Source organism: Pipistrellus hanaki, assembly GCF_964339955.1.
Source record: "Pipistrellus hanaki genome assembly, chromosome: 4".
Classification (NCBI taxonomy): Eukaryota; Metazoa; Chordata; class Mammalia; order Chiroptera; family Vespertilionidae; genus Pipistrellus; species Pipistrellus hanaki.
In genome coordinates, this window is record NC_140506.1 from 57,850,856 (window position 1) to 57,877,199 (window position 26,344).

The 26,344-nt window shown below is 38.9% G+C and overlaps 1 protein-coding gene across 1 annotated transcript in view; it reads left to right on the forward strand.

Annotated features, from left to right (window-relative positions):
- Positions 1-26,344, forward strand: part of CAMK4 (calcium/calmodulin dependent protein kinase IV) — a 143,565-nt gene that overhangs the window by 57,491 nt on the left and 59,730 nt on the right. Inside the window, exons 3-4 of the mRNA XM_084882843.1 lie at positions 11,896-11,974; positions 24,817-24,879. Of these exons, the coding sequence (XP_084738969.1) occupies positions 11,896-11,974; positions 24,817-24,879 (142 nt within the window). The remainder of the gene's footprint in view (positions 1-11,895; positions 11,975-24,816; positions 24,880-26,344) is intronic.

Consider the following 26,344-nt stretch of genomic DNA (forward strand, 5'->3'; position numbering starts at 1 on the left):
AGTCACATACATGTAATGATATAATACAAAGCAGTGTGTGATAAGTTCTGTAATGGTGGGGATCTAGATTAATTCATCAATTGTGAAAGTATTAAGGTTTCATGATGTTTCCAGCAATGAAAGACTGTGTATCTTAATAAGAAATCCTAAAACATGGAACAGATTTCCATCTCATCTCTGCCTCTTATGAATTTCTTTTTGAACAAGACATTACCTTCCCAAACTGTAAATTCTTTATCAACAATGAATCATAATATGTATCTTGCCTCTTTGCTGGACTGTTGTGATTATCATATCAGACTATTCAATTATAAAATATTTTTTAACACCAACTGCGTATGCCAGACTCTGTGCTCGGCACCAGGGGTCATAGATCAATAGAATCTTAATTCAAGGAGTTCACAGTCTGTCTAAAAATCTGCAACTTTGATGCTTACCGAGGCCATGCCTGAATTATAAGTGAGTGAAAAGACATTAAAGACCAAGGGAGCTGATGGGTTTCCTGACACCCTGTAGAAAATACATCATATCTTGATGGGGCAGCCTTTGCCATAGATTTAGCTGGTTGTGGTATTGCCATAGATTTAGCTGGTTGTGGTATTGCCATAGATTTAGCTGGTTGTGGCATCCAGGAATGATAATCCAATGTTTCTAGCTTTAGTGTTCTTAAAATGTGAGGTGTCTCTGTTTTTAATGTTGACATCTCATTACAAACATTGTCTAGACATTTTGTAGGCAAAATGCATCTGTGAAGAGTGAGGTCAACTTATGAGATGCCATAATCTCAGTGGCATTAGCTCTGGTCTAAACAGGCATGCTTGTGGATAAATCACAAAGCAGATATTAGGTGCAGAGGTGGACCATGCTAGTTACAAGTGGCTCCAGGAGGGAATGAAAAGGATGCGGTATGTGTGCCATGGGAGGTGTCCAAGCTGAACTAAAGAATGACTACAACCTTGTTAAGCAGAAAATTCGAGGAGGTGATTTAAACAAAAAGGACAGGATGCTCAAAGACTGAGTGAATTTGGTGTTGCTATGTATAAGAGGGAGGACCCGAAGAGGTGAGACAACAACAAAAAAGGCAAAATGGTAAATGGTCTCGAGTGAAAAGCTAAGGGATCTGGGCCCGTTCACTCTCATGGGGATAGTGACCACAGGGGAGACACAAGGTCAAACTTCTACTCTAGAAATATGGTTCCACTAGTAGATGGAGGAGGATTGAAAGGGAGTGGGAGAAGGCCTATTTAAGAGACTGTGGCAGTAGCAATGGGAATTGTGAAGAGATTTAAACTGATTTGTAGCTGACAAAGCATCCTATTCATGTGTGATACTATTTACATTTTAATTGGTATTAAAATGCAAAATCTTCCACATTTTTAACATCTCTGCAATCAGAATGCATCCTTCAGTTCATGGGGGCAGGTTTTCTTTCTTTCAGTGATCATAGCATAATGATGCCTCTTCAAGTTGATGGCATCTTTGATACAGTGAAATGGAATAATAATCATGGTCTGTTAATCACTAAACTGAATTTGAAAGCAGGGAAGTGGAGGAAGTTCGACAAATATAATCCCACCTACCTCTCTGGAAGGGAGCCTTTAATCATTTCTCTGCTTTGGTGACCAGTGGTCCCTACTTCCTAAGTACTAATTGGATCAGGGGAGGCACCTGTGAATGCTGTAGGCGCTGGGAGGTGTGTGAATGGGGAGAGTTGGGGAGGGGCCACAGGCCCTCTCCAAAGGACAGTTACTATTTGTGTTGTGCCAACTGCTGCTGGACACAAATTAAAAATGAGTGTTGCCAGATTCAAGAGATGATGGAAATGTGAAATTTTAAATAAAATGTCTCAATATTTAAATGTTGGCAACACAGCCAACATTTTAAATAACCCTGTGCAGGCCAAACAAAACCTATCTGTGTGCTCGGTAAGCTACCAGCCTTGTCACTCTGCTAAGTCTCTTGTTGAAGGAGTGATCATACTGATTTCAAATCCTTTCAGTTTCATAATATTAAATGCTAAATGTCGCTGAATGCCAGTGACAAGACTATAAGTCTCATCTGGGAAGATGAAATCTTCCTTGTCTGTATCAGCCATCTGGTACAGCTCTCAGCCACATGAATCCTTTAGAAGCAGCAGTGGGGATAGTCTCGAGGCCTGTGATCTAAAATGGGTTAGTTATTTTGTCCTAAAATATGTCTGTCTGATCACCTACTCAACAGGAACAATTCCTGGGCATAGTGTTTTAAAACAATAAAATTACATCTCATGCCTCAAAATTCCTTTCTTCTCTAGAAACAATAACAAAAGCTGTTGGTATTTTAAAAGCGGCCTGGAATGCCAAAGGGGGATTTCTTCACTCAGCTCTTGTAGATTTATCGTTTGCTAATCTCCTGCAATCACAAACATCGTCAACATGTGTAATGTACTATTGATAAATGCATAAAGCATAAACGTAGTGTTTTTTTCTTTTGCAACATCAATGTCTGACTCGAACTCAATAAGGTGATAAAAATTAGGACTGTGAGGGAGGAGTTCTGCTCTGCCAATGATGGATGGCAGGTACTGTAGCTGACCTCCTCCCATACATGACTTGGGCATAGTGCATGTAACTGAACAATTGGCAGTAAAGGGCTGAGGTTCCTGAGAGAAGGGAAACACAAGGTCAGTACCACATTCCCCTTGGCTTTCTAACTGGGACAAGTATGGGGCTTTATGAAGCTAGGCTGGAGCAGTTGGGAAGAAGCTGTGAGCAAACAAATATATCAGTGGGGAGACAAGCATATATTGTTGGAAGACACTGGATCTGGGGCCAAGGATTGAGAGACTTAACTGAGCATCTCAGACACTTTACTTAGTTGAGATCTCAAAAAGATCACTTAAGAGTAAAGATCATACTCTAGAGAAGGACCATGACATAGGACCAAGAACATAACTCAAATAGATCTGCTGTAACAACAAATAAAACCAACCTGAACAGGATCAAATAGGTTTTTCAACAATATAACTGCCTGGCACTAAAATAAGATAATATAATCCAAACTCCCTAGTGTGTATCATTTTATAGTTTTGATCACACAATTAAAAAAAGGTACTAGACATTCAAAGAAGCAGGAAATTGGACCCTTAATCAAGGGGGAAAAAACAACAGTCAATAAAATTGATTTGGACATAACCCAGATGTTGGAATGAACAGATGAAGAGTGTGAAACAAATATGGTAAATTTATTCAAGAACATGAAGCAAATATGAGCATAGTGAGTAAACATATGGGGCATCTCAGCAAAGAAATAGAAACTATAAAAAAGAACCTAATGGAAAATTTAGAACTGAAAAGTACTTACATGAAATTAAAAATTAATAAGCATAAGACTAGATTGAAGGCTGCAGAAGAAAAGGTCAGTGAACTTGAAGATAAATCAATAGAAATTATCTAAATTGAAGAATAGAAAGAAAAACAACTGGTAAAAATGAAGAAAACCTCAAAAACTTGTGGGAAAATACCAAGTAAGCTACTCTACATGTATTGTGTGTTCCAGAAGAAGAGGAGAGAAATAATTAAACACACACAAAAAAAATTTTTTAAGAGATAATAGGCAAACATTTTCAAAAGTTGGTAAAGAATATTGCAGATCCAAGAAGCTCATTGAGCAGCAATCATAATAAATTAAAAGAAAACAAAATATCCGTATGTGGTCAAAAGACAGAAACTGAAGAGGAAGAAAACATCTTTAAAGCAACCAAAGAAGATATGAGATACACAGGATACAATGATATGAATAACTAATACCTCATCAGAAAGAAGTGGAGGTCAGCACACTGGAATAATACCTTTAAAATTGTGTGAAAAAAAATGTCAGCCATAATTCTATACCTTGTAAAAATGTCTCAAAATTGAGAATAAAATAAAGACATTAAAAATATATACATTATTATTGATTTCAAAGAGGACGGGAGTGGGAGAGAGAGATAGAAACATCAATGATGAGAGAGAATCAGTGATCAGCTGCCTCCTGCACATCCCTCCACTGGGGATTGAGCTGGCAGTCCAAGCATGTGCCCTGACCTGGGATCAAACTGTGACCTCCTGGTTCATGGGTTGATGCTCAACCACTGCACCACACTTGCCGAACAAATAAAGACATTTTAAAATAAATGAAACAACTCCAAGTAGGAGGGTATGAAATAGGGTGTTTGCCCACACCCATGCAGGATTTAGCAAGTAAATGACCCAGAGAAGAGGAGGGTAGTTATGGACACAGTCTGAACCCAAACTTATTAAAACCTTGGGCTGGAACACTCCTTAAAATCTGGAGTTCAATATCGTTCCTCAACATGATATTTTTTTGAAGATTTACTTTAAGACTGTAATATTTAACTTCCTTGGAAAAATTCCAGGTCTAATAACAACTTTTTAAAATCTAAAGGTTAGCCATTCATCCTTCGAGTTGTAGATTGAAAATGCCAAATCAGTAATTAAGTCTTATCAGCAGTTTTCCTCCAGCTCTTTATTGACTTAAGGTTCCAATTTCTCTTGTCTTTGGTGACCAAAGAACATTTTGAAACAAGTATTGAAGAGCATTGAGGAGTTACAGGCTGACAGAGCTGGAGGATGAAACAATGAAAAACTGTCACTGGAATGGGGCAAAGTGTGTGCTGACATTCATCACTCAGAGGGTGACTAGTTCAGGCTCCTATTCCTGAATATGACTTTACTTTCACCCCCAAGAAGAATTAATTGTGAGGTTACAACCACTCTTCTTTAATAATTCACCTAATTAAAAGTCAATGAAAAGAGTGGGCTTGTTAAACAATAGAAAGTCAATCATGTAGAAGCAATATAATACATAGAATTGCACACATTATCTTTTCAACAGATGATTGACAGTTCTTATAAATCACAGTTTTGCTTTTAAACCTTTTCATAATGAGCATTAGGAGGCTCTATCATGCTAGCACATCTACACATTGAAGATAAAAACATTAAACATCAAATGCAAAAACAAAAAGTAATAAATGCATTAAAAAATTTTTAAATGATTAATATTTTGATATAAATATATTCTTTAGCCAAGCACCTACAACATTAGAAAATGACAACAAGATTGGGTTCATTTCAGGACCCCTCCCATTAAAAAAAAAAGTGCAACTCTTCAATAACTTATACCACCTGATACCCTCAGCAAAGATAGTTTTACATGGCTTTGAAGCATATCATTGCAGAAACACAGTGGGAACAAAGAGACAGTAGTCAGCAATGTCTCCAGACTTCTTGTCTTTTAAAAGAATTTGTATCTCAACTTCTCTTGCATTTCTGAAGAGCAAGTTGTAGGTTTAATGGGAAGGGAATCCAAGCCTCTATTGCTTCAGCCTAAACAACCACCTATGTCTCACTAGATTTGCTCCCCCAAGAAAATCAGTCTCTGGTTTATAATCCCCCTTGCTGGGAGAATGCCCATGATGCTAAATTGTCTTAACATCGTGCAATCTAATTCTGATTCCCTAAACCAGTGATGTGCATTCAGACTTCTGACTTCCTACTTCCATTTCAAATCAGAATTGATCTCTCCCTGGCCCTTTGAATGCATTCAGTTATCTATCTCTCAGCTGGTGGGTAGACAGTTACAGGTCAATGTGCTTGGATTTCTTTTGCAGGAAAAAATAAAATTGAACCAATCTCTCCTTAAAACAAAAGAGAGCAAAGGGGAGAATAAAGGAGTAAGATTATGAAAAAACAAAATAAAAAAACATGTTTTATAAAAGAGATGAAAAAAATTTTGATAGTTGTTCTTTAAATGTTGAGTGGGAGGAACATATAAATTGTAGGTTAAAAAGCCCCCCTTTTTTTGTACTAAGTAGCCCTAAATGCGTAGCAAAAGACTCTATACTTGAAATGTCTCTAGGCAAATAAATATATATGGAGCTTTTTCCATACATCTATAAGTTTAGGCAAATACCAACATCAAATGCTTCTTAATAGCTTAACAGGGGCCTTGTGTGTGCATAAAATATCTTATATAATAAAAGCCCAGTGACTGAAATGGCAGGACAACTAGAACAACCAGAGAACAGAAAGACTGCCGCCCCTTGTCCTGGCTGGCCCCACCCCCCAATGGGGACCCTCACCCTGATCCGGGGCCCCCATAGGGCAGGTCAGCCAGCCCTCACCTGTGCACCAGGCCTCTAGCCTATATAATAAAGAGTAATATGCAAATTGACACTAATAAGGGAACAACCAGAATGATCACTGGACCAGTCACTATGAGGTGCACTGACCACCTCTTGGTCTCTTTCCCCAGCTCGCAGACTTGGATCATCAGATGGTGAATGGGGAGCCAGGGTGGGTGATGGTGGGGGAAGGGGGATGGGACCAGCTGCAGGCAGCCAGGGGAGATGGTCCTGATTGCAGGCCAGGCCTAGGGACTATACCTGCACACAAATTTCATGCGCCAGGCCTCTAGTAAACATATAAAATAGCATATACATCACATTACAGTTATCATGTACACATAATAAAGTAGGTTGGCTACATTTTCTTTGTTCTTTGATATGAAACAGGGTAGTTTACATTTAGAGCCTTTTGCCTTTAACTTTTTTTTAAATAATCAACCATAGACTAGAGCTAAAAAATTATTTTTCCGTCGAAACCGGTTTGGCTCAGTGGTAGAGCGTCGGTCTGTGGACTGAAAGGTCCCAAGTTCGATTCCAGTCAGGGGCATGTACATTGGCTGCGGGCACATCCCCGGTAGGGGGTGTGCAAGAGGCAGCTGGTTGATGTTTCTCTCTCATCGACGTTTCTAGCTCTCTATCTCTCTCCCTTCCTCTCTGTAAAAAAATCAATAAAATACATTTTTTAAAAATTATTTTTCCAAGATTTCTGTTAAACAAAAGCAATTTGAAAGTAGAAGTCAGGTTCTGATTCCCAAGGAGTATTGATTTTCTTTCTCATCAAGTGAGAGCAGAATAATTTCTAGTTTCTATATTTCTTGGCCTTTTTGTTAAAGAATATGTTAAAAAAAAATGAATAGACAATAGCAGTGAAGCATTTTTTTTTCAGTTGAATAACTCTGAATATAATATCCTCTAATCTCTGATCTTTTTTCTGCCTTTGGCTCTCAGGAAATTTTATGTTTTTTCTCTCTTCATATCATCTTTTTGAAGCAAGAATTCAGCATTATAACAAAATGTTATTTCTATAATATATTAAAAATTAACTTACTGTGCACAATAATTTTTATTTTTATATAAACAGTAAATTTATATAAAATTTATATATTTCTGAAATTACATTTATACACATTATAATAATCATTTAATTTTAGCAAAAGAATATAAACTATATTTTGGGGAAATTACTGAAATATTATTTTACATAAATTTATATGAGCTGTTGTTCTATTCTTTTTGTTGTTAATCCTCATCTGAGGTTATGTCTCCTTTGATTTTTAATTGAGAGAAGAAGAGAGAAGGAAAGGTAGAGAAAAACATTGATGTGAGAGAAACAAATCAATTGGTTGCCTCCTGCATGCATCCTGACCAGGGCTCAGGCCCTGCAGGGCAGGAGTCTGCAACCAAGGTACATGCCTTTGACCTGAGTCAAACCCGGGATTCTTTGGTTGCAGGCCAACACTCTATCCACTGAGCCAAACTGGACTGGACTGTCCTATCCTTTTAATTTAATATTTCCACACTTTAAAAAGTTATTTCTAAAATTGTACCTATGTGAGGTCATAGATGTTAACTAACATTATTAACTATTGTGGCAATCATTTTACAGTATTCATATATCAAGTCATTATCTTATATACCTTACACGTTTACAATGTTATATGTTAATTATATTGCAGTAAAGCTGGAAAAAATTAAAAGGTCTGTAATATTAATAAGTCCATTACTTACCAAAATAAAATAGGACTTTCTTAATAGATTCCTCACGTACAAAAAATAAAAAGTTAATTCTAACGTACTTGTGTCCTGAGATCCATCAATCGAGGGTGTATTTTGTTGAAGAAGTTTTCTTAAAGCTCTGCTAAGATAACGGCTTGTATACTGAAATTATTGATAAGTTAATGTGAAGAGTCATACAGCTTATAGCTTTTTGAACATAGTTTCTTTCACTGAGGGTGTTAATTTAGGGAATCACCCAAGCTGTTATGTGTGCCCTCGTTCATTTCTTTTTATTTCTGGGTAGTCTTTCATTATATAGATGTACCACGTTCTGTCAGTTTATTTCTCAGTTGAGGAATATTGGAGTTGTTTGCAGTTCCTGTGGATTACTAATAAGCTGCTATAAAGATTCATGTTCAAGTTTGTGAGTGAACATAGATTTCATCTCACTTGGGTAAATACCTGGGAGTGAATGGAAAGATCATATAGTATTCTTTCTTTTTTTAAAAATCTTTATTGTTGAAAGTTTTATATAGATCCTCATTTCCCCCATTAGCCTTTTCCAGCCCACTCCGGTTTCCTCCCCCACGTGCCCTCACTACCCCATCATTTGTGTCCACAGGTTATGCATACATGCATACAAGTTCATTGGTTGATCTCTTCCCACCCACCCTCCAAAAACTGCCAAGCTGTTTTCCAAAGGGGCCCTATCATTTTGCATTTCCACCAGCCACGTATGAGAGTTTCATTGTTTCTGCAACCTTGCCAGCCCATGATATTGTCTCTCCATAAGGTGTCTAAATGTGAAGAGCGGCTACAGTGTTCTACGGTTCAATCCTCGGACTAATGAGAGGGCACAGTCCTCCCATGGCCACGTGCAAGTCTCAGCTTGTAGGGCAGAGCCCTCCCAGCGCAATTATAGCCAACAGCTTTAAGTTGTAAGCTTGAGCCTATGGTCCCAACATGTGGTCCCACCTGTCTGAGTGATGTGGGCTTGATAGGGTTCAGGTGCATGTAATTGAGTAGATTCAAAATCCATGAGTAGGCGGTAAACACCTTGACCACGCCCTTACTTTGCCTCGTGGCACCTGGCTATAAAATAAAGACATGGCTTGTAGTCCATGGCACTGTCGCTAGCTCTCCATTACAGAGGTTAGCGCCCCACCGAGACCCAGTTTTCATCCTCTTGTCTGTCTTTTCTAAATCCTTCACCGCCCCCTCTCAGGCTCACTGAACCTGGCTGAGCTGGCGGACACATAAGGCGCCTTGGGGCTGAGTATGCCAGGGCCATGCCAGCTCGCCACATCCAATAAGTAAGTAGTTGTATCTTATTGTGGTTTTAATTTGCATCTCCCTCATGACTAATGATACTGAGCATCTTTCCTTGTGCTTATTTTCCATCCAGATATTTGTTTTGGTGAAGTATATGTTTAAATATCTTATCCAATTTCAAATGCATTGTTTGTTTTCTTATTATTGGGCTTCAAGGATTTTTATAATTCTAAACACAAGTCCTTTGTTAGGCATGTGATTTGTATATACTTTTCCCCGTGCCTGTGACTTTCAAATAAAAGTATTCTTATTTTAAATGAAGTCCTATTTATTTGTTCTTTCATGCACTGTACTTTTGTTTGTTTTTGATAAGACAGCATTAAATATTTAAGGCTGCTGCCGAAACCGGTTTGGCTCAGTGGATAGAGCATCGGCTTGCGGACTGAAAGGTCCCAGGTTCGATTCCAGTCAAGGGCATGTGCCTTGGTTGCGGTCACATCCCCAGTGGCGGGTGTGCAGGAGGCAGCCGGTCGATTCTCTCTCATCGATGTTTCTGGCTCTCTATCCCTCTCCCTTCCTCTCTGTGAAAAATCAATAAAATATATTTTAAAAAACATTTAAGGCTGCATAATTTTCTCCTTTATTTTTATATAAAGCTTTAGAGTTCTAGGTTTTACATTTATATTTGTGATTCGTTTTAAGTACTTTTTGTATAGTATGAGGTGTATGTGAAGATTTGGGTTGGTTGTTTTTTTTGGTGTTTTTTTTTTTTTTGCATATGGGTATATGTCTAGTTGTTCTAGCACTATTTATAGTTGGAAGGACTGTCCTTTCTTCATTAAATTATTTTTCACCTTTGTCAGAAACCAATGGGCCATATATAAGTGTAAGATGATTTTTGGATTCTTCTTTCTGTTCCATTTGTCTCCATGTTTATTATTCCTCCAATACCACTCTTTTGATTACTGTAGCTTTGTAGTAAATCTGGGAATCAAGTACGTGAATCTTCTGACTTTGAAGAGAATGTGTATTCTGTTTTTATGTGGAGTCCTCTCAAATTGCCAATTAGGTTAATTTAGTCGAAAGTACTGTTCGTGTCTTCTACATCTTTAGGACAATTTGTCTACTTTTTTCTTTTTATTGATTGTCAACGATGTTCTTTGAAGTCTCCAACTATATTAGGGTATTTTTTATTTCTCCTTTTGGTACTGTCAGTGTTTGCTTCATGCAGTTTGAAGTGCTATTGTTAGGTGTATACACAATTATATTTGTTATGTCATCTTGGGGAATTGACTCCTTTATGATTAAGTAATATATCTTTGTTCTGAAGTCTAGTTAAGCTAATATTAATATAGCTATCCCTGATTTATTTTCATAGTGTTTGCATGGTATCTCTTTCCTATCATTTTATTTTTAACCTATTTGTACCTTTCTATTTATTTCTTTATTTAAACTTTATTTTTATTGTTGACACTATTACAGATGTCTCCATCTCTCCTCCTCTGCTCCTGTTCCCCACTCCCCTCTGGCCGTCACCACACTGTTGTCTTTGCCCATGGGTCATGCATATATGTTCTTTGGCTAATCCCTTCACCTTTCATCCAGTCCCCCCATTCCTCCCCTCTGATAGCTGTCAGTCTGTCCCATGTATCAGGACTCTGGTTCTATTTTGTTCATCAGTTTATTTTGCTTGTTAGATTCCACATGGTTTTCTATACACAGCATATAGTTTGGTCTTGATTTTTCAATTCAATGTAGACTCTTTTTATTTTTTATTTTTTGCAAATGGAAATTAAAAAAAAAGCAGGGGTACCTGGTTCATAGGTTGATGCTTAACCACTGAGTTACACCAACTGAGCTCCTCCAAGCCTTTTAAAAAAAATATATTTTATTGATTTTTTTTACAGAGAGGAAGAGAGAGGGATAGAGAGTTAGAAACATCGATGAGAGAGAATCATCGATCAGCTGCCTCTTGCATACCCCCCACTGGGCATGTGCCCGCAACCAAGGTACATGCCCTTGACCGGAATCGAACCTGGGACCTTTCAGTCCGCAGGCTGATGCTCTATCCACTGAGCCAAACCAGTTTCGGCTCCTTCAAGCTTTCCCCCCCCTTTATATCTTTCACCATTTTAAATAACATTTTCTCCTGAACATTTCACACAACTCATTTGTTAGGGCAGGTGAAATAAATGGTAGCAGTATTCACTAACACACAGGAGCCAGGATCTCTGTAGGACTAACACTGGCTCTAGGAGAATGCCAGGGCACCAAATGGTGTAAATTCTCAAAGGTTCCCAGCTCCCTTGCCAACTAGTGGATACTGCCCTGACCAAGGACTAAACTTAAATCCTCTCACTGACACCACCATGCAGTTTTTTTCTCCAAACTCCCACTTTTAGGAAAGCTCAGGGGCTCTCAGGTTGAGTGGATATGCACCCAACAAGCCATTCTCACCTGAAGGCCTCGTTTACTTATGGAGCCACTAAAGGCAACAGTTGTTGCTTGTATGGGGATGGGGCAAAGGGAAAGAGCGGACTGGAAACCCTGGGATTTTTTTTGGAGCCAGCTACATTCAGTTTTAAGATAAAAAAAAATACTCTCAACAGTAGAAATTATGAACTTATAAACTATATGTCAACTATGAGAGTAACTGCAAGAGGTACGTGTTTTCAAGGTTTACCCTATATTGCATGTCCAGAGCATAACATTTTCTTTTTGTCTTTTTTCCCCTCAAGGGGTGCTACATCCATCGTGTACAGATGCAAACAGAAGGGGAATCAGAAGCCTTATGCTCTCAAGGTGTTAAAGAAAACAGTAAGTTTATTTCATTATCTATACTAGTATACTAGCATCTGTAAGTGGTCTGTTACCTGAAGAAGCCAAACGCCCTGATGCAAGGGGCAAAGGGGCCAAAGAGCCACTCATTTGAATTTCAGTTATGAGGGTGCCACCAAATGGGTTGTTTGTTGTCTGATGGGAACTGCTTGTGCCTCTGAAAGCAGCTGGATCTCAGATTGGATGTGGGGAGGAGAAGGGTAGGGAGGAAAAGCATTTAGATCTGGCAGGTGAATCTTGCTTTGTGGATCAGTCATGATTTTAGGTATATATACAGGCCTAGATTTCAAATGTTGGGTTTGCTTCAGTGAATTACACTAGGACAAAGGCTAATGTCTTTGGGACTAATTTGATTCATCTAAGAAAGTTCTTTGGGGGGATTTCTTCTTTTTGCTCTATACCTGTAGGAGAGCTGAAGAGGCAAAAGTTACTTAGGCTTGTCTCCAGTGAGTGATGCAAGTGAAAGTTCAAAATACAAATGCCAGTAGGATGTAACTACTATACCACATGCCCCAGAGGGCATTTGTAATTCTAAAGCCCCACCTGCATTTTCTGTCCTTAGGTTGTTTCTCCTTATAAAACCAAAAAAAAGACAGCATTTTCTTTTATAGCACATTCTTCCTTTCTCAAATTTTATGTCAACAGGTATGTGAAATATATATACACTTTGGAAACACAGTTATAAAGTATACTGAGAAGTATCATAAATTTGAAGTCAAATAATGCCTGCTTTAGGGCAATGGATTTATTTTCCTGAAGACAACTTAGTGTTACCAGCTGTTTATGCATCGTCTGGCACAGGGAAATTTTAGAATCTCATATAGTGAAGATGAGAATAATAGCACAGGGTTTTCAGTAAAGTAGCATAATATTAGGAAACAATCTCAGAGTTGCTATAGCAAACTAACAATGACAGTTTAATTGAAGTTGGTAATATTTTTTGAATATTTTTGTAGATTTCAGAGAGGAAGGGAGAGGAAGAGAGAGATAGAAACATCAGTGATGAGAGGGAAACATTGATTGGCTGCCTCCTGCACATTGGACTGAGCCCACAACCCAGGCATGTGCCCTGGACCTTTAGTCCACTCTATCCGCTTAGCCAAACTGGCCAGGGCTGAAGTTGGTAATTTAATGGCAAAAGCTACTAATCAACTCTATATTCTGGATTTCCTGTAGGCGATGATTTAAGTTATCCCAGAATGTAGAGGAATCTTTTGATTGGCAAGGTTTGAAATTTTCTCTTAAATCAGTTTCTGATAGTCATAAAATTTATTTGAATTAAGGATTATTAAAATTTCTATGAAATAGAATTTTCTGTTAAATATCTGCTCCTTGTCTAAGTAAGTTGGCATACTTAATCCAGAATCACACATGAGACATTTTTGGACTTGGTTGTATCCTTTCCTGCAGGTTAAAAACATGGTCAGTAAAATGTGTGAGTGGTTATTTTTCTTCTCATATTTGAGGAAACCTTTAAAGGCACTAGATATATGAAAATACAGAAAAATAAACATTCAGAAATGATCTGTGAATGCTCCAGTGAGTGCTGATTTAAGTAAAAAATTTTGAATGAAACATTTGGTAGGCTCCGGACTCGTTCTCATTGGAAAGTGAAGCACTTGTTTGCCCTCACTGTGCTCTCGTCTCCATCTCTGTTGTGGAAACATCTTCCTCAGGCAGGAAGAGAACGTGGATGGGAACCAAGGGTCAGATGGAGCTGCAGAGCAGTGCTGCAGGCAGATGTTGTCAGACACAGTCACTGCTGGGCCAAATGGAAGAAGAGAAAATCCCCTGGAGAAACTCAGCTTTGAACACGAATTAGTAGAATCCCCGGCATTGTTTTCTAGAATAAACCATGCATGGAGAGGAGAGAAATAGCAGGCAAAACCTCAAAGGGGTGGGGGGGAAGAAAAAAAAAACCCACCTCAAAGGGCAATTGCCCCCAATGTTTTATTCCACATAGGTCTTGGAGATGGAAACTTGCTTATCTGAATGAAGTGAATGAAGCTGAAGAAATATATAGAGGGAAAGTGATGCAGGGAAAACAAAGTATTTTCCTAGCAAGTCCAGCCAAGGATCTGCTCTTGAGGAGAAAAATAATTCAGAAAACTTGAATTATTTATGCAATCTATTATATGGAGCCACATAAAATTACCTCTATTAAATCATTTCCCCCCCCCTTACAAAATGGCAATTTTATGCGGCTCAATGTAGTAGATACATATTGTTTAATTCAACAACTTTGGGACCACTATACTATTTCACTGGATAGTTTGTTAGGTTGTCATTTTATGACTAGACCCAAACCTAAGAAATCTGGAAGATTGTCTATCTATGAGAGTTTCCTAAGGCTGCCATACTAAGCTACCCAACTGACTTAAAACAACAGAAATTGGTATTCTTTTAGAGTGCCGAAGGCTAGAAGTCTAAAATCAGGGTGTCAACATGGCTGGCTTCTGCTAGGGCTCTGAGGGACAATCTGTCCCCTGCCTCTCTCCATGCTCCTGATGACAGCCTGCTATTGCTTGGTTTCCTTGTTGTAAATGCATCACTCTACTTGCTGCCTCCTTGTCACATGGCCATCTTCTCCCTGTATGTCTGCACATCATATTTCCCAGTGCAAGTCTGTGTCCAAATATACGTCTTCTTTATAAGGACACCAGTCCTATTGGATTAAGAGTCCACCCTACTCCAGTATGACCTCATCTTCAATTGACTACTTACATCTACAACAACCCAATTTCAAAATTAGATCACATTCTGAAGTACTAGGGGGTTAGGACTTCAACAAATCATTCTTTTTTTTTGGGGGGGGGGGGGGGCATAATTCCTTCCATAATACTATCTGTAAGAAGTGCAATGAAATTTTCCTATCTTTTTTAAGGTTAATTATTTGATAACAATAATCCTCTTTTCCAGGATTTATTTAAGGGCTTTTTCAGGATAGTTTATCGACATTTTATTTTGTGGTAGTATTAGGTACCTTTCTCAGAGCTTAATATTTTATAAAGAATTCCGTTTACATTGGCAATAAGAGACTTATTTCCCTATAAAACACCCTGATCATCATTGAGAATCCATTAGGCACTCATATATTTGTGGTAGACAAATACTCTCATTTATCCCTAGAAAGATAGAAAGCACCAGCTCTTATGGAGAAATTCATATCCCATTGTTGGTCAGGTACAAGACATAGTTAATACTGATAATGAACATGAATTATCATGTTCAGACCATTGGGTATGTTAGCTAAGAAAATATCCCTGTGGGTAATTAACATGTACTTATAATACAAATATTTTTATTACCATATTAGAAGCCCGTTGCATGAAATTCGTGCATGGGATGGTGTCCCTCAGCCCAGCTTGCACCCTCTCCAATCTGGGACCCCAGTCGGATATCCCTCTCACAATCCACGACTGCTGGCTCCCAACCACTCGCCTGCCTGCCTGTCTGATTGCTCCTAACCATTTCTGCCTGCCAACCTGATCACCCTCTAACCACTGCCTTGCCAGCCTGGTCACCCCTAACTGTCCTCCCCTGCAGGCTTGGTCACCCCCAACTACCCTCCCCTGCAGGTCCAATCACCCCTAACTTCCCTCCTTTGCCAGCCTGGTTGCCCTAGCTGCCCTCCCCTACCAGTCTTGTTGCCCTTAACTGTCCTCCCCTGCTGGCCCAGTCACCCCTAACTGCCCTCCCTTGCCAGCCTGGTCTCCTCTAGCTCCTCTCCCCTGCAGGCCTGGTCCCCCCCAACTGCCCTCTCCTGCCAGCCAGGTCACCCCTAACTGCCCTCTCCTGAAGGCCTGATCTCCCCCAACCGCCCTCCCTTGAAGGCCTGGTCCCTCCGAATTGCCCTCCCCTGCTGTCCTGATCGCCTACAATGGCCCTCTCCTGCTGGCCATCTTGTGGCAGCCATCTTGTGTCCACATGGAGGCAGCCATCTTGTTGGAATGATGGTCAATTTGTATATTACCTCTTTAATACGTAGGATGTTTTATAAATGGATATAATACCATATATTTAGAAAACTATAATTCAAAGAATTAAAGTATATTGAAAAGCAAATCAACCAAAAGAGAGATAGAGAGACAGACAGACAGAGAGACAGAGAGAATATGGGAGCGGGGTAGAGAGAGACAGGAAATATAACAAAAACCCATTATTGAATTTAAGACTGTATGCTAGTGTCCATGATGGTATTTCAACATTTCAGCATATACCAATGAAAATTCTCCTAACAGAAAGTTTGAGAAAGGCATAGCTTCAACAATGAGATTCTGTTCTATATAACTTTTAGCATTACTTTCAACATTCGAAAGCATTTTCAGATCTTGCAGTATCTGAATGGTAAGTGTTGGTGATTCTCGATGATACGGTAGGTCTATTTTAATGCCAGAAAATAGAAAATATAGTTGACCCAACTTTTTACTGTACTGAAAAAACCTGGATGTGTTCAGAAACAATATTATCTTGTCTCATTGCATCATTAATGAGGATAAGGGATAGAGAAACTAATTGAGTGGCCGTTTTAGTTGGGTATTTATAACTTTTTCCCACTTTGGATTAGTGATTCTTGTACTGAAGAAGTCAAATCACTGGGAGTGGCATCGATACTCTCTCCTCTGTGGGAAAGGTGGCCTATTTTGTAACTTATTATTTGGAAATAATTACAGGCAGTGCCATTTACCTCATTTGCACATAAGAACAAATTGGTTTGCAGGCATGGTAGAGCTTACTATGACTTTATAAAACAAGAATCAAGTATGAAGGGAAGAAGGCAATTTTTTCCCTTTATGCATGAGCCCTCTGTCATCCCATTTGTTGTGATATTTAGAAGAAATTGAGTTAGAGTTGAAAGATTTACTGAGCTACTTCCTCAGGTTAATGACTTTGGGGTATTGAAGGAATCTGACAGACACAACTATCTAGTAGGACAACAAGTGATTTACAAGATGGAACCTTTTAACTGATGTTGCAAGACTGAATATGCTGATCTTAAAACTGCACAAAAGGGAGTGTGTGTGCTAAAATTGAAGAGATTAAGCACCTGGAACCTTCAGCCTGGACTGAATTTTGCTGAGTAAAATGGGATCTCAACTTTTGAAGATAGACATGGTGATAAGAAGCCACTATTTCAGGGACGATTTATTTGCTTTACCTTTTGTAGGAGTACACACCTTAGGGTATATTTAAATAATCACACACTTTGGTCCTATCAGTAAAGCTCGTTTTTAAGAACTGATTGAGATGTAAGAAAATTATGCTCACCAGTAACTTATAGTGTCACTGGAATTTTGGAGACAAATATTTGAATTCTGGAATTCAGATGAAATTTCAAACTATGTGGCTTAATTCTTTCTAACCTGTGAGAACAGAAAAATAACCATGGGTCTTTCATTTTCCAGTTGCTATAATGTACATAAGAGAGAGAGCTGGGTCAATTTGGGTTAAAGATACGCATTTTTACACCACTCTAGCCACTTTTAACCATTCATGGGCATGCTTGAGACATGTAGACAAGGTCACCTTTAGTCAGTGATGGGGAGGAGAATAATACATCACTGGCTGAAATAGGCTTTTTTGGCCCAATTGAGGTCTCAGAACATATTAAGGAAAGTAATTTGCAGATAACAAGCTGCGTCAAGTGAAGCGAAACTTCTCAAGCATTCTGTCAGTTGGAACCTATTGATTTTCATAGGGACTATTAAACCAGGTTTCCTGGAATAGGAACAGGGATATTTCTGTTCAGTTTGTAGACATGTAATTGTCTACAAGAGAAGAAAGGTAATGGGGTGGAATGTTAAAAGCTTGGCCTGGTTGGAATGCCTTACCAGTCAAAGAGCCACTTGGATATCTGAACATTCTTTTAGAGAATTAGTAGTTAGAGTTTGATTTGTTTTATTTTTTGATAGAAATATTGCTAGAATGTTCAGCTTGCTTATCCATCATGCCATTGTATTAAACTCATAGATATTTTGTTAAAACCAAGCACCATAATTCAGAGACAAGCTGAAATAAGGGAGAGGACAAGCAGAGAGAGGGGGAGGGAGGGGGGGAGAAGAAAGAAGAGGAGGGGAGGAAGAAGGAGAGGGAGAGAGGGAGAGAATGAATATGCATATGAGCATTTAGGCAATATTAGGCATATGCCTGTTTGCTGTTGCCTAAAGCAAAACAAACTTTGCAGTTACACCATCCACTCAAGTTATCACATTTAACCCACTAGTACTTTTCTAAGTAGTAGGTGGTTGGAGTTAAAGTGTTCTTTCCCCTTCATATAGAGTCTATGGAGCAGAAAAAGGAGATGTATAACTAGCCAAAATAGAGGAAATCTTAGCGGGAGAACTTACGTTACTATTTCTCCGATAGCTGAGTGAGAAAGGTCTTATAACCGAAGGAGAGGTGCTGGCAGCAGAAAGTTGACAGGGGCCCAAGGTCAGGAGTCTGGAGCTGGGGTAGTGGTACCCAGTGGACCACAACCAGAGGAGCTGAGAGACCCTGAGGAACAGAGCCTGTCAGCCTCAATGCAAACTTAGGACTCATACCTTGGTGAGAAGGAGAAAATCTAGAATCTTCGTGTTAACTGGGAAAACATTTTTAATCTACTTTTATTTTTGCATTTCTTCATGGCACGAAGTTGAATGGTGGTCAAAACTTCCTCCATCCATCCAAAGTGAGAAGCAAGAAAAGAGAGAAACAAGGCTTACAAAAGGCCAAGTTATGGAACTCCAAAACCTTTCCTTTGTTAAAAGGGAGGAATTAATGGCTATGTGCAGAGGATATTAATTAGAAGAGATCCAAATAATTTTCAGGATTGAATTAGCTTTCAACTGTCTTTTTTTTTAAGTAAGCACTTGAATCAGCATTTGCCACTTCAGTAGTTTTAACAGTAAAGGAGCATAATGCTAGTGAGAATGGAGCCTGTATTTCATCCTTAAACACTATTGGTAGCCCCTGTCACATGTTAACGTCGAGTGCCCCAGGGGACTGGATTACTTACAGGAGTTTTAGAGAAGTGATATGTCCAAGGTACATAATGGCCTGTAGAATTTGAACCCAGTCCCCAATCCAGGCCCTTCCCACTTACACCAACTAGGTCCTGAAAAAGACAAATAAGAGGTCAGGCGTGTTCATGGCCCATATTGAGGACCAAAACTAAAAGATGCTGGCTGCTAAGCTTATAAAAGATGAACAGAGAAGTCGAGTGCAGTTCTAAGTCACACTGGGAAACAAGGTTACCTAATATTCCCTATGTGCAAAGAATACAAGCAACATCTCTCTTTTCCAGTGCTGTTAAAAGCTTTGTTTAAGGAGTGTCAGCATACAACAGCCACCAACAAAAAACAACTGGAGGAGTATAATATACAAAATGCCAGCTTTGCTTGCCGTGGCTCTTTCTGCTCTTTGTCTTACTGTCAGAGGGGATGCAGTGATGGCCCAGGTGCGGTTGGGTTTATCGAGCTCCAGTTTCCTTTCTGCTGCAAGTGTCAGTGTCACAGGATAAATTCAGTTCAAGCTGCTCAGACTTATCTCTACCCCAGAAGTTTGAAAGCTATATCAAAGGGATGGTTATATCTGCAATGGCTTTTTATCCTCTTACAACATATCCAGCTGTCACTGGGAGGATTTTCCTTTGAGATTTGAGATCAGGATAGTCTGGAACTGTTTCTCCCATCAACACATCGAGACACATGTAGGTGTTGCGATGAGTTTCGAGGTGTGACATACATACTAGAGCACTATAAGCTGTGAATGATTTCTTTTAATGATAAATCAAAGCAGATCCAAGATTATCGTCTTCATCTTTCAAATTCTGATGTATTTTTATGAAGGGGAATGTGGGTGTCAAGATTTACCTACCATACTTACATCTGAAAATTTATTTTCAAGTATTTTCTATTATCACAATTAAAATTCCTCGTAAGACAAGTACCACTGGATATCTGGGAGTAACAACACTTAACATTTTTAGTCAAAGATATTTTAGGTTTCTTTTTTTTTTCTTTCCCTCTTCAGTTTAATCTCTTTTCATTTAAAATAGTCCTGGCAAGCATTGGAGAGGGAGCAAAGCTGGGACAGGAGCAGGAATGTGCTCAGATCTACCCAATTATGCATACGGAGAGCTTTTAAACTGAGTCCTTTCGAGCTTTTAAACTGAGTGCTTTCACCGGAAAGAGGCTTAAAGCCATGTTGATGGGCGTGCATTGAGGATGTGCACATTCCTATAAAGAAAACGATGTTGAAAAGGACCGAGCTGAAACTTGAGTTTCTAATTCTGGAAAGACCTAGTATCTTCTGGGGTTCGCTCATGTTAGGAAGCTTCCTCAGTCAGGGAGTCACATCCACACTTCTCCATGGAGTAAGAATACTGCTGTGCAGCAAAATCAGTAATGGAGTTTTTTCAAACCCTAAATCTTTAAGATCTCTTTCTTTCCAATTCCACCCCCACAGCACGATTATACTACTTTTGAAGTCATTTAAAAACATTTCCCCCCTATTGCTGTTCTTTTTTTTGTTGTCTTTTTAGGAAGTTTTTAGCATCCATGAGTAATGTTAACCAGGGTATTTGAAGGTCTTAATTATCTTAGGACAAAAACAGGCAAGTTTCTAAGTGTCTGGGCTTTCCCCTATTCACAGCCATGCTCAGTAAAAGATTCAACCCAAAATGCTACTGTTGGGGTTCAAAATGCTAATTCTTCCAGGCGTAATTTTTGTGTTTGTTAATTTACAAATTACAAAGTCAGAAGCTTCTGGGATATCTAAGTACTCAGTTTTATAACTAAGAGACAATCATTTCATTTTAAGATCCAAGGGGTATCTCAGGGCTTCTGAGAGTATACATTGTCCTGCCTCTCACTTCAGACAGTCTGGAAATTACGCAACTGAGTATTGAAAGAAATGTAAAATTAAGAGTAAATTTCCTTATTTTCACGCCTTCTTTTTTTAAAAAAAAAAATTTTATTGATATTTTACAGAGAGGAAGAGAGAGGGATAGAGAGTTAGAAACATCAATGAGAGAGAAACATTGATCAGCTGCCTCCTGCACACCCCCCACTGGGGATGTGCCCACAACCAAAGTACATGCCCTTGACCAGGATCAAACCCAGGACCCTTGAGTCCACAGCCCAATGCTCTATCCACTGAGCCAAACCGGTTTTGGCTTCATGCCTTCTTGATAGTTTAAAAAGCATTTTGGGAAAAGTACTGTCTTACCATGTGGAAATTACTAATGGCACTGCGAAGAAATGGTGCCAGTTTTCACGTTTCTATGAGAACCTCCGTGTCCGCAGGGCGTGGCTGATGCCCAGGGCTATGGTAACTCAGATGTGACCATGATGGTCAACAGTAATTAACAAACATAAGTGGTTTTTTAACCTCCCCAAAGCTTAACCAAAGTAGTACAGCTCTTATCCCAGTGGTTGGAAGAAAACACACAACCATATTCACTGGTTCCATTTTTAATTTATAAGGCTCTCTCACTCTACAAGAGAACATTTTACACTTCCTCCCTCAAACCTCCAATTTAGTCCTCATTACTTTCTTCTTCACATATTTTTCAATCTTTTCTCTTTTCTCTCCCTCAACCTTCTCAGCTCTCAGCACAGGAGTATATGCATTTTTTAATTTTGGAAAATGTAGTTATTTTTAAAGACAATATTACTTATGCTAAAATATAACAGGTTTATTATTGTTATATTGTTATATTTTAGTTACTAAAACACCTTTTTAATGCTCAACCACTGAACCACACTGGCCAGGCTAAGTTATTAAAAACTTCTTAAAAATCTGTTTTAATCGCCAATATTGTAGTGTGTGTAGCTATTTGGGATTGTGAGAGTGCCTCCTAAAGTCTAAAAGTTTGAGAAACACTATTTCAGAAATGTAAGCGCACACACACTGTTTTACGGGTGTAAGAAACAAGCAAGGCCATGGAGATGACTACATTAGGTTAGATAGTACAAGTGGAGAAGGGTGCTTCTTTCTCTTTAAAATATGAAACTGAAGAATATAGGCTTGTGGCTTCCAATGTCCATGTGTTCTGACATTTGGGGGCAGAATGTGAGAGAAACGGGGGGGGAGGGGGGGGAGACACACAAGGATGAAAACACTACAATTACAACCCCTAGATTTAGTTATATTTGAAGATAGATTTGCTGTGACTTTCCAGTTTATGTGTTAATAAATTACCTTTTTGGCTTAAGCACATTTCAGCTTGGTATTACTTATCATTAAAAAGGTTTTGATTAATATGCAGTTTGAATTGTGCTATAGTTTAGTGCAGGGGTCCTCAAACTTTTTAAAGTGGGGGCCAGATCACGGTCCCTCAGAGAGCTGGAGGGCCGGACTATATGAACTACTAATTCCTACTGTAACACCTCGGCTGCGCTCACTGCCCAAAAACCTGGCGGGCCGGATCAGACTCCTCTGCAGGCCGCATGTGGCCCGTGGGCCGTAGTTTGAAGACCCCTGGTAGTGTCTGGGACAGACAGGTGAAACAGTGTCCAAAGTTCTTGAGTCATCGAGCATTGTGTGTACCTTCCTTTATTCCTTCACTGTGAAAGTCCCAGAGCCTATCAATTCAGTGTACAGTCACTTGGTTACTCCTTACCAACTTGTTTTTCTTTGTTCACAGTGAATCTCTCTTATAAAACCGCTTCATATTGGTTTTTAGGAACATGTTTTTATCCCTTCTTCTTAGTCCAAATTTATAACTGATGCTGCATTTTTATATGGGATATCTATGAATATTCTCAGAAGTATGCTGAGTTGCACTTACTAGCATTTATTCAGCCTTAATATAATACACTTCGTTTTGCATTGTGAATCAATTTTAATAATTTAATTTTCTTTGGCAAAAAATATGTCAAAACACGCTGAGCCTTATAGTTGACCATATGAATGACTAAAACTTTTACCATAGCTTAAGAAGATTTAGCGCCCAGCCAGTGTGGTTAAGTGGTTGGGCATCAACCTATGAACCAGGAGGTCATGGCTCAACTTCTAGTCAGAGCACATGCCCGATTATGGGCTCAATCCCAAGTATGGGACATGTAGAAAGCAGCTGATCAATGATTCTCTCTCATCATTGATATTTCTTTCTTTTGCTCTCCCTCTCCCTTCCTCTCTGAAATCAATAAAAATATTGATTAAATAAACTTAGCATGACCATATGGCTATTTATTGTTTTATTATGTATAGTAATTAAACAGGAGACTCTTGAAAAAGTCTCTTATTAGAACGAGGATTCTTTATTGTAAATGTTTTTTCTTCTCATAGAAACAAAAGACATTTGTAAATGGTGACCACTGTCTTTAAGTCAGGCACTCTAAGCTCTGGCAAAATTATATGTGTTGGGAAAGCATATACAATATATTTATATGTTGCTACCAAGCGAAAGAACATATAAAGTTTGCAAAATTACCTTGAATATTTCTTTACTTTCAAACAATATATCTTTGTTGATTAATGTTCTCATTAGAGTATAAAACAAATAAATCAATATCATCATCTTGAAAGTATATTTGGTTATCACCATGGAAACATGATTGGATTTTTCCTCAGGCCCACCCTTTGTTTCTCAGGGCATGTAACTTAAATGGTAGAATTCATTCTCTATTTAAAGCCATCTCTCTTGATTTTGCCCACAGAGCTTGTCTGTGAATTGCACAGAAACCTCTGCATATTCATTTCTAAAACCATGTGAGCTTTGCCAATCAGTGGGTTCTGGACAGCTCAGATGGCAGAGACCATAGTAAGAGTGCAGGAATTATCCATATCTTGCTTTGACAAATTTTGTTGGGAGTGGCAGACACTAAGACCTTTCTTTCTAGTATATGACTTTTAGCATCTAAAACTTGAGTTCACTGTGATTAAAAATGTCAATCATTGACCTAGAAAGGGAAATGCTCCTATTCTTTTAATATCCTAAAGTAAATGGCTACTCTTTTAAATATAAAGATCAAGTGGTGCCCAACCAAGATTCCTTAATGGCAAGCAACAGAAAATTAACTCTGGATAACTTAATAGAAAAGGAAATTTAGTGGTTCATGTACCGTAATAAGAAATCTCAAAGGCCAAACTAGTTTATGCATAACTGAATCCAGTGGATTACATTATGTCACCAGTACTCGTTCTTCATTTCTCAGAGGAAAAAAAATTTTTTTTTCTGTTTTGGCTCTGTTTTCAGTTAATTGATTCTGATATGGTATCAAAATTGGACACTGGTTGTGGCATATTCTATTCTTTTTCTGATCTCACAATTTCAGAGAAAAAGAAAATACCTCTTTCTTGATTATTTGAGCAAAATTTCTAGGGAAGACTCTGATTGGGATGACTTGGGTCTGGTAGATATCCATGACCCAATCACTGTGGACAGGAAACAGTACTCTGATTGGTCAGGTTGGGTTATGTGGCCACGGCTGAGTGAAAAAGGCAGGTGAAATGATTGACAGCTCCAGTGGATTTGGGACAGGGATCCATAAAAGAATGGGAGAGAAAGAGAAGGAATAGGTTGACATGAACTTTTGACGTAATGGTGATAGCAATGACTTTTGATAGGAAATGGGCCATGCAAGGGGTCTGATATGTTGTGACCTGTATTTGTAACAAGTTCTACTTTATGTACAAAGCAGAAAGGAAAGACAAGGGGGAAAGACAAGGAGGGTGGGAGCGAAGGAGACACAAGAAAAAAGCTTAGAATGTACCTCTGCCAATTACCTGATTCATCAAGGTAGTGAGTGATTGCTGTTTCTGATTCTTTGCTATAATTAAGACATTTCTAAGGTGGGAGTTTCTTTCAGTTTCTCTTTCATTTTGCCTTTTAGGTGGACAAAAAAATCGTAAGAACTGAAATAGGAGTTCTTCTTCGCCTCTCACATCCAAACATTGTAAGTGATTTTTTTAAAACTACTATTTCAAATGATCTCTAAAGTAATAGAATGGGATTTTTGTCCATGCTGATCATGGAAAAGGGATTCATCCAGCACCCATAAACAGCCACAGGTTCTTGTCCTCATCTGACCACAACTTTCTAGTCTTTGGCCAAATGAATCTTAAATATAGTACCTTTTCAAAGAGTTTAAAAATGGACAGGTCAGCAATATATCACATCTTTATTTTTATACATAAAAGGATAGCTAAAATGTGGATAGCTTTGTTTCGCGCGAATAAAACACTGTCTTTTTCTTTCTGTGTGTCCATCTTTTTTTTTTTTTTAATATATTTTATTGATTTTTCACAGAGAGGAAGGGAGAGAGGTAGAGAGCTAGAAACGTCGATGAGAGAGAGAAACATCGACCAGCTGCCTCCTGCACACCCCCCACCGGGGATGTGCCCGCAACCAACGTACATGCCCCTGACTGGAATCGAACCCGAGACCCTTCAGTCTGCAGACTGACACTCTACCGCTGAGCCAAACTGGGCTCGGCCATCTTATTAATATACTGTTACTGAAAAAGCCTGTGAAGGAAATGCATTGCTTCCAAAGTCATTTCAGCCTCCTTGGAGGGAGTGTCTGCTTCAGAAACAATGTGTGGGTTCAAATAAATACAGGGCTTGAATGGGGAAAACAAAAGGTTTTCAGAAGCTGTGCTCTAGGCTGTGTCCAAAAGCCCTGAGGGCAAGGTTTGGAGAAAAGCTTTCTGGAGCCAGTGAAGTGAAAAGAATAAAGTCCGTGTCCGGCCATCACTTGTTTTTATGAGTCGAGCCAACCACTTAAAGTATTTTACTCATTTCTCTGAGAAACTTGCATCCAGGAGGGTGGCCTGCAATGTTTCGGCTCAAAGCCAAGTGCTTAAAACTTAATATATGAGTCAGCAGTATTATTTATAGCACTCAGCTATAAATAACAGAAAACTTGAATATATTGGTCTGAACAGATGTTTTCCTTAAATTATAAGAAATCAGAAGGCAGGCCATCCTAGCACTGGTTCAGCCCCTCATTGATGTCATGCAGAATCCAGATGCCTACTATCCATCGGTTCTGCCACCCTCAGTGCCTTTGCTTTCATGCTTTTCCCTCATGGTCCTCGAATGGCTGTTCCATATACTCCACAAGCCTTCAGGTCTATATTCAAGACAGAATGAAGTAGAAAGGCCCCAAAGCAGAGTCCTATGAGAAGAGTAAAAGTTTTTCCAGAATTTCCAGTTGCAGCAGAATTCTCTTCAGATTTTATTGGTCAGAGCTGGTCACAAGAGCAGCCTTAACTTCATAGAGCCTGGGAAAATGGGGAGTAGGGTTATCATAAGTGACTCAGACCAATTACCATCCATATTTGGAGGCTAGGCACCTTTCTTCCCTAAGAAAAATTCAAAGTTCTGTTTGCAGTAAAGTAGGGGGAGAAGGGCTTTGGG